Source organism: Panthera pardus, unplaced genomic scaffold (assembly GCF_024362965.1).
Source record: "Panthera pardus isolate Hobbes unplaced genomic scaffold, ASM2436296v1 HiC_scaffold_24, whole genome shotgun sequence".
NCBI classification, from domain to species: Eukaryota; Metazoa; Chordata; class Mammalia; order Carnivora; family Felidae; genus Panthera; species Panthera pardus.
The window spans coordinates 52359314-52375626 of record NW_026526810.1 but is presented as its reverse complement, the minus strand read 5'-3'; the positions used below and the strand labels follow the sequence as shown (position 1 = coordinate 52375626).

Here is a 16313-nt window from a genome sequence, read left to right as displayed (position 1 = left end):
TGCACATCATCAAGTGTCTCCAATTGTTTATTGAAAAGGCAGCTCAACTTCAACATGTCTAAACCTGACCTTCTCCTCTTGCAGTCTTTTTCCATCTCATCTAGCAGCAACCCCATTCTTCTAATACTCAAACCAAAAATGCAGAATCATTGTTACCTCCTTCCTCTCATACTCCACCATCCAATCAGCCTTTGAATCCTATTTTCAAAAAACCCAGGGGTGCCTGGGTGGCGCAGTCGGTTAAGCGTCTGACTTCAGCCAGGTCACGATCTCGCGGGCCGTGAGTTCGAGCCCCGCGTCAGGCTCTGGGCTGATGGCTCGGAGCCTGGAGCCTGTTTCCGATTCTGTGTCTCCCTCTCTCTGACCCTCCCCCGTTCATGCTCTATCTCTCTCTGTCCCAAAAATAAATAAAAAACGTTGAAAAAAAAAAATTAAAAAAAAAAACCCAGAATCTCACCACTCCTCATCTACTTCTACTCTGGTGTAGCCACAGTCATTTTGCCTAAATTATTTCAATAGTCTCCTACTTGGTCTTCCTGCCTCTGCCCTTGCTCCTCCTTCAGTCCATTCTCCTTTTTAATTTAAATGGATTTTAAATTTTTTCTCCAGCTTTATCAAGGTACAATCAACAAATAAAAATTGTACCCTCTTCTGTCTACTCTTGATCCAGCAGCCACAGTGATCCTATTAAAATCTAAGTCAGATCATGTCATTCCTGTTCAAAACCCTTAAATGCCTTCCTATCTCAACAAGAGTAACAGCTGACTTCCTCACAGTAACCCAGAAGGCCTTACATATTCTGGTGCCCCTTACTTTTCTGACCTCTTCTCCCAATTCTCTCCATCACTCTACTCCAGCCATGCTAAACTCCTTGCCATTTCTCAAATATTCCAGGCACACTCCTAACTCAAGGCCTTTGCACTTGGCTGTTCTCTATGCAATGATTGCACTTACCCCAGATAACAGCAGAGATCACTTACTTAAGAATTTTCTTAATGTTTTTTTTTTTTTTATTTTTGAGAGACAGAGCACGAGCAGGGGAGGGGCAAAGAGAGAAGGAGACACAGAATCCAAAGCAGGCTCCGGGCTCTGAGCTGTGAGCACAGAGCCCTATGCGGGGCTTGAACTCCTAGACCTTGAGATCATGACCTGAGCCAAAGGCGGACACTTAACTGACTGAGACACCCAGGCACCCCACTCAAGAACTTTTAATCAAATGTCTTATCAGCCAAGCATTCCCTAAGTCACCCTATCTAAACTTGCAACTCCTTTGATGTTTCCTATCCCCTTCTCTGCTATATTTTTCTCTTCAGCCCTTATCAGTTTCTAACATACTATTTACTTATTGATCATGTATTGCTATATCCCATACAAGAATGTAAGCTATATTAAGGTCTATGATTTTTTTTTCTGATCCTCTGCATCTCCAAAATTCAACAATGCTTGGCATATAGGAAATATCCAATAAATATTTGTAAAATGATCAGGTGAATCCAAACAGGCTTGAAATAAATCAGATTATAGGCAAAAAAACCCAGTCCTAATGGTTAAACTTTTCTCTACTGTCTAAAGCTAATGGAAAGGAAAACAAAGGTTTAAATACATTATTTAGAAGTACAAAAGTAGCTGACATAAGAACTAAAATAATTATCAATAATTGGGAGTGTATGGAGTTAAATCCTCATCTTTCATTATGGAATTGAATTGTCTTAATTTGATAAAATAAGAAATGGCAGTATTAGTTTCACAATATTGTAAAATATTAGTTTTACAACATTATTGAGCACCAGGAAGATAACCTCTCCAAGAAGTTAAAACACACAGCGTAGCCTCTGTGAAAGGACACCAAGGGTGGGAAAGGACTCTGCTTTTAATTATAAGTTATTTTTAAAATAAATTATGTATTTATATTACTCTGTTAAAAATATTTGACAGATCTCACTAAAATTAAAAAACTGCTCTGTGAAAAACCTTCTGAAGAGGATGAAAAGATAAACTAGAGTGAGAAAATATGTGCAAACCAGATAGCCTACAAAGGACTAATAACTAGAATATATAAAGAACTCTAAAAACACAGTTTTTAAAAATCCAATTAGAAAATGGACAGAAGACATGAACAAACATTTCCTTGAAAAGGATGTACAGATGGCAAATAAGCACATCAAAAGATTTTTAACATCATTTGCCACTAGGGAAATGCAAATTAAAATAATGTGATATCACTACACATTTATCAGAACAGTCATAATAAGAAATTGTGACAACACTAAATGCTGGTAAAAATGGCGAGAGACTGGATCTCTTACACTGCTAGTGAAACTATATAATGGTATAGTTACTCCAGAAAGAGTTTGGCAATTTCTTAAAAAACTAAATATACAACTACCAAACAGCCCAGCAATTTCCCAATGACCATTTATCCCAGAGATAGAAAGATTACGTTCACTTAAAAACTAGCACACAAAAGGTCAGAGCAACTTTATTTGCAATAGCCAAAACCCATATCAATCCAGCTCTCCTGCAACAGGTAAACGGTTAAACTGTGGTATATCCATACCATGGAACAACTACTGGGCAATAAAAAGTAATGAACCACTAATATATGCAACAATTTGGACAGATCTCCCAGGAGTTATGCTGACTGGGGGTGGGGGGGGGGGAAAGCGGGGGGGAGGGGGGGAAGCGGGGAGGGAAGCCAATCCCAAAAGGTTAATGTATGATCCCATTTACATAACATTTCGAAATGACAAAATATTACAAAGGACAGTCTTAATTAGCGATTGCCAGGAGTTCAGGTAAGACAAAGAGGTGAATATGGTTATAAAAAGACAGCACTAGGGTTCCTTGTGATTCTGGAACCATTCAGTATGTTGACCACAGTGGCAGATACAGATGTAACTAGACTTTATAAAAATTCACATACATGAATACAAGTAAAAGTGGGGAAACTTAAATCATTCAGTAGATTTTATCAATACAGATATCCTGGTTAATATACTATAGTTTTGCAAAACGTTACCATTTGGGCAAAGTTTATAAAGGATCTCTCTCTACATACTATTTCTTACAACTGCATGTGAATCTATAATTATCTCAATTTTTTAAAATGTTTAATAGAGAAGGGCACCTGGCTGGCTCAGTCAGTGAAGCATGCAACTCTTGATCTTGGGGTTGTGAGTTAGAATCCCATGCTGGATGTAAAGAATACTTAAACATTTTATTTTATTGTTTTAAAGATTTTATTTTTAACAGGGAAATAAAACAATCTATATTTCTTTAGTATACTTTAGGATGCTCCATGTTTAGGACCATCAGCTTAGATCAACCGAACACTAGGTAAGAGAGGAAGATTTTTTTGGAATTTTATGCAAAAAGTTCACAAGCAGCTTTTTAAAAAATACTTGCATTAACGAATAAATACATACAAACGGAGATCAATATACCTGTGTTTTGAAGAACTTTCATTCTCTTGGAATCAACCCCAAATCCTTTCTAGATTCATGGCCTTTGCACTTGCAGTTCCCTCTGGAAAGCTCCTCCTCCCACCAGCCACTCTTCTCCCCAGCTCTTCAAACATGTCTAACAAATTCATATTTATAGTTTAGATCACATTCCTCAAAGAGGCTTACCCCTATCACACAGATTACGTCATATTTTCTTTCTTTCCTCCCTCTTTGAAATAACAATTGTAACTGAACAGCTGTTTATGTAATGATTTAACACCTTTCTCCCTGTTGAATTATAAGTTCCATGATGGCAAAGCCCCTTTAAAACACCTTACCACAGTGCCTGCACATTTACTGAATGTAAACGTTCAAGGTTTTTTGGTTTTTGTTTTGTTTTGTTTTTTTAGGGAAAGGGCAACACGTCAATGCAAAAAGGGAAAAGTGATAGTATGGGACTTCTCTAACAGCACTGCTTCACTTATGAGGGGTATACATACTTCCTGCCCCCACTGGTTCAAACCAAGGTGCTGGGCCACAAAAACACAAATAACTTTGGCACACGTTCACTTTAAAGTATCATAAATTTAAATGCCTACAGAAAGCAAAACAAGGTAACAAAAAGGGGTGAAGTGGCTAAGAACAAAAGCAAAAGTACTGCAATAAAAGATGAATAATTAACTTCAGTGTCCACATACAATAGTAAATTGTAGGGACTATGACAGACCAGAGCACTCATGCTCACCTATGCAGAGGTTAGCTGCTACTCACAGCTCTAGGCAAATGTTACCAATAATACAAAAGTTGCATTGCCTCTGGACTAGTAATGCCAGAAGCTGAAAATCCAAGTTTTATGTAAAATTTCCCCATTTAAAATTCTATCAATTATTTCAAATATATTTTACAACCATGTGTGGGCCAAAGACAAGCCACCTGCAGGTCAAAATAAGCCCACCAATTTGTAGATTGTTCCAAAGCACCAACTAATAATTTGGGAGAAAAAACTTATGTGCAAACAGAGTATTAAATAGAAGGCAAAAAAAAAGGGGGTGGGAGGGCATTTATTTTTTAGATAAAACCATAGTCTTTCACCACCTCAACCTGACATTCTCCTCTTTGACTAGCTCCCTTTTCCTACTCAGCCACCACAAGGCTCCTGAAGTTATCTAAGTTCTCTTTTGATTTTAGTAATTTCAGGCAGGAGACTAAGCACTGAATAGTAAAAAAGAAAGAGAAGGCACTGAAGTCAGGAGGGCTCAGAGCTCAGTTGCCACTTATAAGCAATATATTCTAGAACAAGTTATCTAACATCTTCACCCATCAGTTTCCCCCTCTATGTAATGGAAAGAAGATTATGTCTTCACTGTACAGCTGCTCTAAGGATGAAATTAAATGGGAATATGTATCAAACATACAATTCTGACAGAGGATCCTAACAGAGGATAAACTCAAAAAATGGACAATGTAAAACTACGCATAAGACAAAGTAAAAATTGAATACTGTTTAGGGTATGAATTAATAAACATCCTGGGTCTAAAACTGGTAATTTAGCTGGTAGATGGAAAGCATGCCTAATAGTTTTGATAATATGCCTAAAGATTTTTTGATTATTTTTTCTATTAAGTCATATCTATGCTAAGAATGAAGAATGATTATTTACTTTACGTGTACAATACAAATCACAATTTGAATAATACAAGTGTAAAAAATGTTATTACCTTCACAAAAGAGATTCTGGCTATCAGTACTAATGTACCAGTGAATATGATCCTCAACTCCCACTATCTAATTCACAAAAATAAGATTAATCCCTTTATCATTGGGATGAGGCAATAGGTACAGATAAAAGAAATGATCCATTAATAAATTTAAATAAATTCCTTCCAACACTAGTATACCTGCTTGTCCTGTTTGGCTGAGGTAACTGTTCAATGACCTGACTGATGGTACCACCTGTGTCCAAATGAGAAGAATCCATAGGGTCTGAAAAAAAAGAGTGGACATTAGTACAAAAGGCATTTACTACCGAACTTTAATACCAAACTTTAATACAAATTCAGAAATGTGGACAATATCAATCTAATCATCTACATTAAAAAATCAACTTTCTGGGGCACCTGGATGGCTCAGTCGGTTAAGCATCCAATTTCAGCTCAGGTTGTGAGTTCAAGCCCTGCATCAGGCTCTCTACTGTCAGCACAGAGCCGGCTTTGGATCCTCTGTCCCCCTCTCCTTCTCCCTCTCTGCCCCTTCCCCTCTGGGTCTCTCTGTCTCTCAAAATAAATAAATAAGCTTAAAAAAAAAAAAACTTTCTGAGTGCCTTATACGCATTCACCACAACCACATAATGTTTAGATCCACCCAGTTACAACAAGCGCACTCTTGCAAAAGGGACTATTAGCTTTAAACATCTCACCTGCAGCTTTGTTTTCTTTCAGATGCTCATTGAACCCACTATTACTATCTCCTTGTTCTTCTCCAGCTGTTTGTTCAGGATTGGACACAACATCCTAAAAAACATACATACATAATATCCCTACTACATATGAAATAATCCAAAATAAGGCATACTTTTGTGAATGTGTTGATTTCGTTTTTCCAACCAATTTTATCCAAAAGATAGAGATCTCCTAAGTACTTAGATGTGCTAATTGTTCTTGATTAGATAAAAAAATAATTTTTCCTCAATCCTTTCCAAACAAGATTATCACTCACCAACACAGGGTTCTCTTTGTGTGTCTGTAGATTAGGAAGGTGTCGAGATAGCAGACTAAAGCGAGAACCAGAATCATCTTCTAGAACCTGGCTTTCAGGCTGAGAATCTTCAATTATCAGGCAAGGAGTGTCTTGCTGAGAGAAATCTGAATCCAACTGACTTCCAGTAGGGTCCATCTGCTCCCCTGGTATGGAATAACAAAAGATCAGTTCTGTGTAACCTACTAGCTTTCCTCTCGCAGTCTGAGCTTAAATAATGGGGCGGAGGTGCAAGAACTAGGAAAAGGGACCAGTCTAGGACTCCAATTAGATTATATTTATAATCGCTGCAAACACTTTCCTATCAAACCTTCCAAGGCCTTATTTCCTCGTTATTTACTATCAGTCTGCCAATCCTTCTCTTCCTCTTCTTTTCCATCACCTTCCCGTAGACACCCTTTCCCCTCCTTCCTAACCTCTTCTCTCCCCGCCTCTTTTTCCATCCCCCACAACTCTCCCTGCGTCTTTCTGGCGCCTCTACCGCCCCCCAAAAGGCTGCTTTGTAATTTCTGTTCGCCAGAACACTCACAGCCCTTCACGTTTACTCACGACCACCCAGCCTTCTTAGCTACTGCTTCCCCACCCCCTCCTCAGGGCCCTCCAACCCTTTCCCCGTCACCGCCGCCATGCTTGCCACCCCGCCCCCTCCGGTCAGCCATCCCTTCAGACCCGAAACCCAAGCCTTCAGAGCTCACTGCGCCCCCACTTTCTGCAAACGGTACCAGGCATCCCGGCGGGAGATCACTCGCGCTCGAGCTAGAGGTCTCTGCACACTCCCCAGCTCCCTCCAGCTCGATCCCCAGGTCGCCGCTGTAGCCACCGCCGCCACCGGCCGCGAACTCCCCCTTTTCCCGTCGCGTCACGCAGTACCGGCTCGCCCATTCGCTGCTGCTGCCCGCCACTCAAGAAGTCCTGTGGATGATTCGAGGTTGAGGCAGAGTCCCCCGCCCCACGTAAGAAAAAGGAACACCGCGGCGTGTTTCCATGGCAGCATGGACGTTGCAGGCCCTCCCCCTAGTACAGCCAGAGAATGACAGTATCCTTGAACCGAAGGGACCTTGAGAGGGCGTGAAATATATTCCCCTGCCTCCAGGACAATTGTGTGTACCACTACTCAGATATAAGAGAAGAGACTTCTTTTCTATCGTTCATGCACTTTGAGGCCCCTTCTCTTACCTTCTTCCGTAGAAAAGCAGAGGGTTCCCCAATTTCTAATAAAAGGGCAAAGACAAGGATCCAGGATGGCTAGTACTTCAGAGCTGGTGAAACTGAAGACAGACAGGATGCTTGGGGTCTTACCTGTGTCACTTAGAATCCCTTTTGTGGGCCTCTAACTGAATTCGAGGGCCTCACATTATGCCTCTGACAGTTTAGGTTTGGTTTGGGTTTTTTTTTTTTTTTTTTTTTTCCTTTACATTGTCTGAGGTCCCCAATAAAGCATATTTTTTCCCATTGCCCTCTGCAGTCTGGAACGTAGGTCAACCTTCACATTCGCTTATCATTGCCCTCTCTTTTATGAGATTGAAACCTAAGGAGACTATAGCCCCAGACATTTTTTTGCACTTCCCATTGAATTAAGCAGGGTGATTCTCAGACTCCGTGGAGAAGAGAACAGCTGCCGCCCCTTTAACTACATGACCTCAAAAATCCCTCCCAAGCCTTGAGAGTCTATTATCCTAATTATGGTGCCAGGGTCTTATAGAAGGTGTGGCAGCTGGGACTTGTTTTAATGAAGTAGACACCATAAGGAATATATGCTTTGTTTTATTTAAGTGGTGGTTGGATCTAGAATGGAATTCTAGCTAGAGCAGCTGTCAGTGGGGAAAGTACCTAGCCCAACGCCAAGCACATACATAGCTGGCATTCAGTAGGAGGTAGTTTTCTGTCTCTACCCCAGGTTCAGAATGACTTAGGTATAGCCCAATCATGATTTTCCAATATTCTAAATGCCCAATTTAGTACCTTATATAAACTAAGAGAAAGTGGAGCTTCCTATAAACCAGTCTTCTCCCTGCTTTTATAAATTACATTGATCACATTTTTTAAAACAAAAATCAAAGCATATCATGTGAATATATGCTACTTATGGAAACAAAAGGACAGAACCTTTGAAATGAAACTGTCCTGAAAAACCTAGAATCTGTTGTTGCTGTAACTAGAATATAATTAGGGTCCCTGGAATGCTTTAATAGTGGAACAAAAATAGAATAGAACACACAGAGACACATCCCACTTCTTAATCTTGAAATCATTTATAATTGATTCCTCCTTTCCTCCACTCCTAATGCTGCAGAAGACCAGTGACCAAATAAATTTAATCCTGAAAGGACCAGGGCAGGTCGATATTAAAAACACTAGGTAGACAAAGTAAATTCATCTGCTCCATTTGTGAGGGCTCAAACAACCAGTTCCTATTGTGGGCAAATCTTGATATCAATTCCCATAAAAATACCCCAAAAGTCACTATACTTTTGCTCTTTTCTGTCCTGCTATTGCATTTCCCCTCCCCAAGTAAGACATAAATAAATAGGCCTTCTTGATTATTTGAAAAGCAAATTGCATGTGTTTGTTAAAACTCACAAAACTCTACACTAAAAAGGGTAAATTGAACCTCAGTAAACATGACTAAAACTAAATAGATAAGTAAATAAGACTGAGCCATTCCCATTACCAAATAAAACTGTGAAGAAAAACGGTGAATTCCTTGTTAGGCAGTATAACAACTAAATTAATCATTACATTACCCAGAAAGATTAGAAAATGCAGGCAGGATGGTTACCCACTGAGACTGACTGATTGTGGTTAGATGAGCAAAAGGCCTTTGTTGACTCCTAAGCTGCAAAGGACATCAGCACCGCTACCCACCTGCATGTACATCTTTAGCTAAGCCACCTCAGTAGAGAGAAATCTGATCTACCTCTAAAGACAAGAAAATCCCATCAGACTTTATGTTAACTCACTTTAAAATTTAATAAACCTCATTGTCAGAAATTTTTATTCCAATCATCTAACCTAAATCCTTTGTTCTAGAGCTTAAAGCCATTTCCTCTCATATTGTCTTTAATTGACAATTCATTTTAAAACCTGGATAAATTTTTGTACGGCTGGAATCATTTCACCTGGTCCAATAATTCCATAATATATTTCAACCAATGAAACAATAAATAGAAGTGTTATAAATCTAATTTGTTAGTCTTTTTCTGAGGTCTTCTCACAGACTTCTCTAAGCAAAAGAACCCCAGGTGGCTTAAATCTACCACACAGACACTATTTACCAACCTTTAAATTTGCTTCATTATTTTCATCTGGAAACTCAGTTTGGGCGTTCAGTGGCAGAGAACCTTACTGATGATACGACAAGTACTGAATTTAATGAAAAATTATTACATATCCCTTTTAAGCAGCAATACTCAAGTATTACATTCTGACTTATATTTATATATAATTGATTTCAACCCCTAAGATGCCTTCTGTTGTACCTGGACCTATACAATCATGTCCAGTCATATACCAATGATATAATTAATAACATGTATCATATTTTCACTATATGGCAGGCATTGTGGTCTGTTTTACATTCATTACCTCACCTAAAAGCCTCATAACTCTCTGAGGGTTACAGATGAGGGCACTAAGGTTTAGAGATGAGATAATTTGTGTAATGTGTTAGAGCTAGCAAGGGAGAGGGTCAGAATTTAAACACAATCCCTAGTGTTCTAGGAATTCATAAGAATAAATTAAAATAATATGAAGAAAACAGAGGAGAAATTGAAAAGTTGTCAACTCCACATCCTTATGTAGAAGTTAAGTCAACAAAGAGGTGATGATATAATTCAAATGTGAAAGCAAATTGCTTAAGGTACTCAAAAATTGCCTATGATACTATATTATCTTCCTAACAATAGGCTGATAGACCTGGTACCTGCAACGCCTGTAGTGGAAGCAATCCCACTGGTCTGTATCTTATCTCTACAGAACTTCCTCCTGTTAATTTTAAGTAAACTTTTTATTTTGAAAAAAATTTCAGAGCAACAGAAAAGTTGCAAAAATAGTATAATTAAAAAATAGTATAATGATCTTTTTCATAAACCCTTTCACCTAGATTCACACATTGTTAACATTTTGCCACATTACTCCTACTCAGTTTTTTTATTGTAATGTTAAAATATATATAACATAACATTTATTGGTTTAACCATTTTTAAGTGCACAGTGCAATGGAAATAAGAGCATTCATGGTTATGCAACCATTACCACCATCCATCTCCAGAATTTTTTCATCTTCCCAAACTAAAACTCTGTACCCATTAAGCACTTACTCCCCATTCCTCCTTCCCTCCAGCCCCAGGCAACCATCATGCTACTTTCTGTCCCTATGAATTTAACAACTGTAGGTACCTCATATAAATGGAACCATACAATATTTGTCCTTTTGTGTCTGGCTTAGTTCATTTAGCATAACGTCCTTGAGATTCATCCATGTTGTAATCTTAAAAGCATGTGTCAGAATTTCCTTCCTTTTTAAGGCTGAATAATAGTCCACTGTATGCATATATCACATTTTTAAAAAATATTTTACTGTTAAGTAATCTCTCTACCCAACATGGGGCTCGAACTCATAACCTCAAGATCAAGAGTCACATGCTCTACCAACAGAGCCAGCCAGGTGCCCCTGTATAAATCATATTTTGTTTTTCATCCTCGTTCATTGTAACCCACTTTTCTAATCTCTCCAGAGCCCCAATTTTGCCACACCCAAGTATCCATGAAACCCTGGAAGCACATTAGCAGAGCACACTGCCCCTTACATCTAGCGGCATTTTCTAGCCAGCCAATCAGCAATAGGCCTTATCAGCTTGAGTCTTCCTCAAACACACAATACCAAGCATAATTGTGACGGTAGTATTAGCTGCAGTTTTCTCCCTCCCACCTTTCAAACGTCTAACCTAAACAGTTGAACTCAGAAAACAAAACAAAACAAAACAAAAGGCTGGGTTTCAACTCCACCAGGAGCCACTTGCCACTTACCTGGAAATAGAAAGGAAACGTTATGGTACGGAGGAGGTGGGTGTTGGACGGAATCTTTGCCCATATGAATACTGATGGAGACTACCATCCTCCCTTTGGTTTATTCCTCTTTTTCTAGCAGTACTCAAATCTCCATATCCTGGTAGCATCTTTCCTCCATTTTACTCTCCTATCAAGCTCTTGGACTTTCTGTTTCCTTCCCCTCCAAATTCCATTTTCTCCACACACACCAGTAACTCTATAATCCTTTGCAATCTGGCTCCAATCTCCATAAACCTGGTGCCTAGCACAATTCCAGGCACAAAGCAGTTACTCTAAAAATCTTTGTTAATAACCAATTCTGAAAATTTCCTGTCAAATCACCTCATTAGCTTTGACTTTTATAGTATATGATGGTGTTCCTGATTCCCTCCTCCTTAGAATTCTCATTCTGTGACTCCAGAGTTCCTGGCTTTCCTCCCTCTCAGCTTTCTTTCCAATCCATAACTTCCTGGAATCCAGTACTACAGGATGAGAATTAAGAATTAAGAGTGGTATCAACATGCTACAACATGGATGGAACTTGAAAACATTATGCTAAGTAAAATAAGCCAGACACAAATGGACAAATATTGTATGATTCCATTTATATTATGTACATAGAATAGGCAAATTCATAGAGACATAAAGGGGAATGGGGGGAGGGAAGAAAAGGGAAGTTATTGTTTAAGGGGTACAGAGTTGTGGTTTGGGAAGATGAAAAGTTCTGGAGATGGATGGTAGTGATGGTTGCAGAATGTGAATGTACTTAATGCTACTGCACTGTACACTTAAACATGTTTAAATTGGTAAAGTTTATGTTATATGTATTGTACTACAATTTAAAAAGTTTTTGAATGAGACAACACTAAATTTCGGTATTTAAAGATACACACCTAAGTCATAAATAATAATAATAATAATAATAATAATAAAGAAACTATATGATTAACAATAAAAGTCAGAACTAGTGGTTAATTTTAGAGGAGCTAAAGAGGTTTTAATTCTTTTTTTTTTTTTTAAGGGGTTTTAATTCTTTAAGAGGCAAGGGTGGTGATTGGAAATGTTCTAATTTTATTACCAGGAGCATTAACAGGTATATTATGTATAATTCATACCTTTGCACATTTATATTTTATACATTTTTATGTGGGTTACATTTCATAATAAAGATGATTTAAAATAGGGGCGCCTGAGTGCCTCAGTTGGTTAAGCGTCCAACTCTTGGTTTTGGCTCGGGTCATGATCTCATAGTTCCTGAGACTAAGCCCCGCTTGGGATTCACTCTCTCCTCTCTCTCTCTCACTCTCCCAAAATAAATAAACTTTTTAAAAAAAAGGTGATTTAAAATAAATAAATATCACTGATGCCAAAACTAGTAATGTGGTGGAAAAGAGGGTACTTACAAAGTCTCAAAGTATCTCCCTAAAATGTATTAAATTATTACAAACAGAAAGTAGTACATTTGCAGTGAAAAAAAAACTCATGTTCACCAACGTAACCAAATGATTCCAGTTAACATCACTAGTAATGGGACAAAATACCATCATGTGTCACTTGATATGATGCACCGAGAAGGAAATAACATCACTTTAATTGTATTCCTGCCAAAAATTTATTACCTGAATCTGACCATGAGGAGACATCACATAAACCTAAATTGATGGATGCTGTACAAAAAACTAGCCAATATTCTTCAGAGGGAGACATAGGAAACAAAGAGAGAGAGAGAAGAGAAAAACATGCCAAGATCAACAATGACAAAGAAAGACTGAGGAACTGATTCAGATTTGAGCAGATCTAGGAGATAAGACCCAAGACCATCAAATGCAACATGTAATCTGGGACTGAACCCCAGACAAGAACTCGGTTTTCCTTCTGCTACAAAGAACTCTAATATTAGCACTGATGATATCCGAATAAGGTATGTAGATTATATAATAGTATTGAATCAATGTTATCTTCCTGATCTTGTAGTTGAAAGAGAAAGAAAGAAAGAAAGAAAGAAAGAAAGAAAGAAAGAAAGAAAGAAAGAAAGAAAGGTAGGATAAAGACACAGTGGTACCAAATTATCTGAGATTGGAGCTGAGCAGGGGTGACATTAAGCAAAACTACAAGAAAAGTTTACTGCACCTAACATAGGAATGGGATGAAAGTAAGAAAAGGAATATTCTTAGAGCCTTTGGAAACAGAAAGGCCAGAAATCAGAACCAGGATGGTAGAAGATGAGAAAAGTCATCTTGTAGATTAACACAAAAACAGGGGTGCCTGGCTTAATCGGTTGAGCATCCGACTCTTGATTTTGGCTCAGGTCCTAATCCCATGGTTGTGGAATTGAGCCCCCGCATAGGGCTCTGTGCTGAGTGTGGAGCCTGTTTGGGATTCTCTCCCTCTTTCTCTACCCCTCCCCACCTCGCATGCACATGCTACATTCTCTTCCTCAAAATAAATAAATAAACATTAAAAAAACAAAAACAGTTATTCCTGAACTCTTAAGTCCCAATGGGGAGAATGTTCTGGGCCTGAGAAATATAAGAAGAAAATAAAACACTTCAGTGGGAAAGGACACCATGCTGGTTCCTACTCATGCATGTGGCTGAACCATGAAATGTTTACTCATCCTCTGAGGTAAGTGTGTGTATACATAAAATCATGTACACAGCGCCAATTTTATATTGTACTCCCCATATTACTATGTCATATTCTCCTTCATTCCACTCTAGGTCACTTTAGTCATCTCTCCTCTGTATTTTTTTAAATTATTTTAATTCTAGTATGGTTAACATACAGTGTTATAATAGTTTCAGGTGTACAATACAGTGATTCAACAATTCTATGCATTACTCAGTGCTCATCAAGATAAGTGTACTCTTAATCCCCTTCACCTATTTCACCCATACCCCCATCTACCTCTCTTCTGGTAAACCTCAGTTTGTTCTCTATAGTTAAGAATCTGTTTTTGAGGTTTCTCTCTTTTTTAGTTTGTTCTTTTGACTCTTAAATTCCACATATGAGTGAAATTCATATGGTATTTGTTCTTCTCTGACTTATTTCGCTTAGCATTAAAGTCTCTAGCTCGATCTATGTTGTTGCAAATGGCAAGATTTCATTTGTTTTTATGGCTGAGTAATATTCCATTGGGTATATATGCCATGTCTTTTTTTTTTTAATTTTTTTAATGTTTATTTATTTTTGAGATAGAGAGAGAGAGACAGAGTGCAAGCAGGGGAAAGTAGAGAGAGGGAGAGACACAGAATCCAAAGCAGGCTCCAGGCTCTGAGCTGTCAGCACAGAGCCCAACATGGGGCTTGAACTCACCACCTGTGAGATCATTACCTGAGCCGAAGTTGGACGCTTAACCCACTGAGCCACCCAGGCGCCCCATACCACTTCTTCTTTATCCATTCATCTATTGATGGATACTTGGGTGCTCCCATAATTTGGCTATTGCAAATAATGTTGCAATAAACATAGGTGTGCATATATCTTTTCAAATTAGTGTTTCATATTCTTTAGGTAAATTCCTAGTAGTGGAATTACTGGATCATATGGTAATTCTATTTTTAGTTTTTTTAAGAAAACTCCATATTGTTTTCTACAGTGGCTGCACCAGTTTGCATTCCCACCAACACTGCATGAGGGTTCCTTTTTGTCTACTTCCTCATCAACACTTGTTGTTTCTTGTGTTTTTTTATTTTAGCCATCCTTTGTTTTTTAACGTTGATTTATTTTTGAGAGAAAGAGACAGAGTGTGAGCAGGAGAGGGGCAGAGAGAGAGGGAGACACAGAATCTGAAGCAAGCTCCAGGCTCTGAGCTGTCATCACAGGGCCCGATGTGGTGCTCAAATCCACGAGCGGTGAGATCATGACCTGAGCTGAAGTCTGATACTTAACCAACTGAGCCACCCAGACGCCCCATATTTTAGCTATCTTGACAGGTATAAGGTGATATCTCATTGTGGTTTTGATTTGCATTTTCCTGATGATGAGTGATGTTGAGCATTTGCATGTGTCTGTTGGCCAACTGTATGCCTTCTTTATAGAAATATCTGTTCATGTCTTCTGCCCATTTTTAAATTGGATTATTTGGGGTTTTTTGGTGTTGAACTGTATCATTTATATAATCTGGATATTAACCTTTTATTGGATAGGTCATTTGCAAATATCTTCTCCTATTCAGTACGTTGTCTTTTTGTTTTGTTGATGGTTTCTTTGTTGTGAAAAAGCTTTTTATTTTAATATAGTCCCAATAGTTTATTTTTGCTTTTGTTTCCCTTGCCTCAGAAGATATATCTAGAAAACTATTGCTACAGTCAATGTCAGAGACATTACTGCCTATGTTCTCTTCTAGAATTTTCATGGCTTCAGGTCTCACATTTAGGTCCTTAATCTATTTTGAGTTTATTTTTGTGTATGGTGTCAGAAAATGGCAATTTTTTTTTTTCATGTAGCCTTCCAGTTTTCTCTACACCATTTGTTGAGGAGAATTTTTCCCATTGCATATTCTTGCCTCTTTTATCAAACATTAATTGACCATATAATCATGGGTTTATTCCTCTGTGCTATCTTAGATAGGGTTGGATCCGAAAGGCTGATCTATTATTCTGTGTGAAGACCACCTATTCAAGAAATAGGCTAGTCACTCCTCAGGCCACTCATGGCTGGTTTGATGCTCTTTGCTCCAGACTTAGCTCCTGAGCTAAGAAGCTCCTTCGTTACACGTGGAGAATGGCTCTTCTGAGGAATTCTAGAACCGACTCCCCCAGGCTCCAGGAGTGGGGGCACAGGGAGTCACCAGGGAGAAGCTCTGGGGTCCTCTGCTCTGTCCACACACCCAGGCACCTGGTAGAGTGAACAAAACTTTGTTTCTTTCTGGAAAACAGTCTCACCTGCCAGAGCTGCTGACAGGCATGAAGGTGAAGAGAAAAGGTTTCATGAAGAGGTGATCCTTCTGTGTCAGACTTATTCCATGATCACTAATGTTTCAGTTTTGTTTCACAATTGCACATTGCTGGGGACTTTACAAGCTGTTGGTTGCATTCTCAAATATGGGGATTTGAAAACGTCTT

The 16313-nt window shown here is 38.6% G+C and overlaps 1 protein-coding gene across 7 annotated transcripts in view; it reads right to left on the bottom strand.

The window, feature by feature from the left end:
• TP53BP1 (tumor protein p53 binding protein 1) overlaps positions 1–16313 on the bottom strand; it is a 96479-nt gene that overhangs the window by 64105 nt on the left and 16061 nt on the right. For 6 of the 7 annotated variants that reach the window (XR_002078067.2, XM_053889122.1, XM_053889121.1 and 3 more), the window contains exons 2-5: positions 6921–7110; positions 6160–6344; positions 5861–5954; positions 5343–5427 (exon numbers count right to left, since the gene is read on the bottom strand). Coding sequence is in view for 5 of the 7 variants with exons in the window: in XM_053889122.1 (XP_053745097.1) it covers positions 5343–5427; positions 5861–5954; positions 6160–6344; positions 6921–6927 (371 nt within the window). In the remaining 2 variants the exon portion in view is untranslated. Of the gene's footprint in view, positions 1–3443; positions 3580–5342; positions 5428–5860; positions 5955–6159; positions 6345–6920; positions 7111–16313 lie in introns of those variants that run through there. The other variant, XM_019442355.2, reaches the window with a different exon arrangement.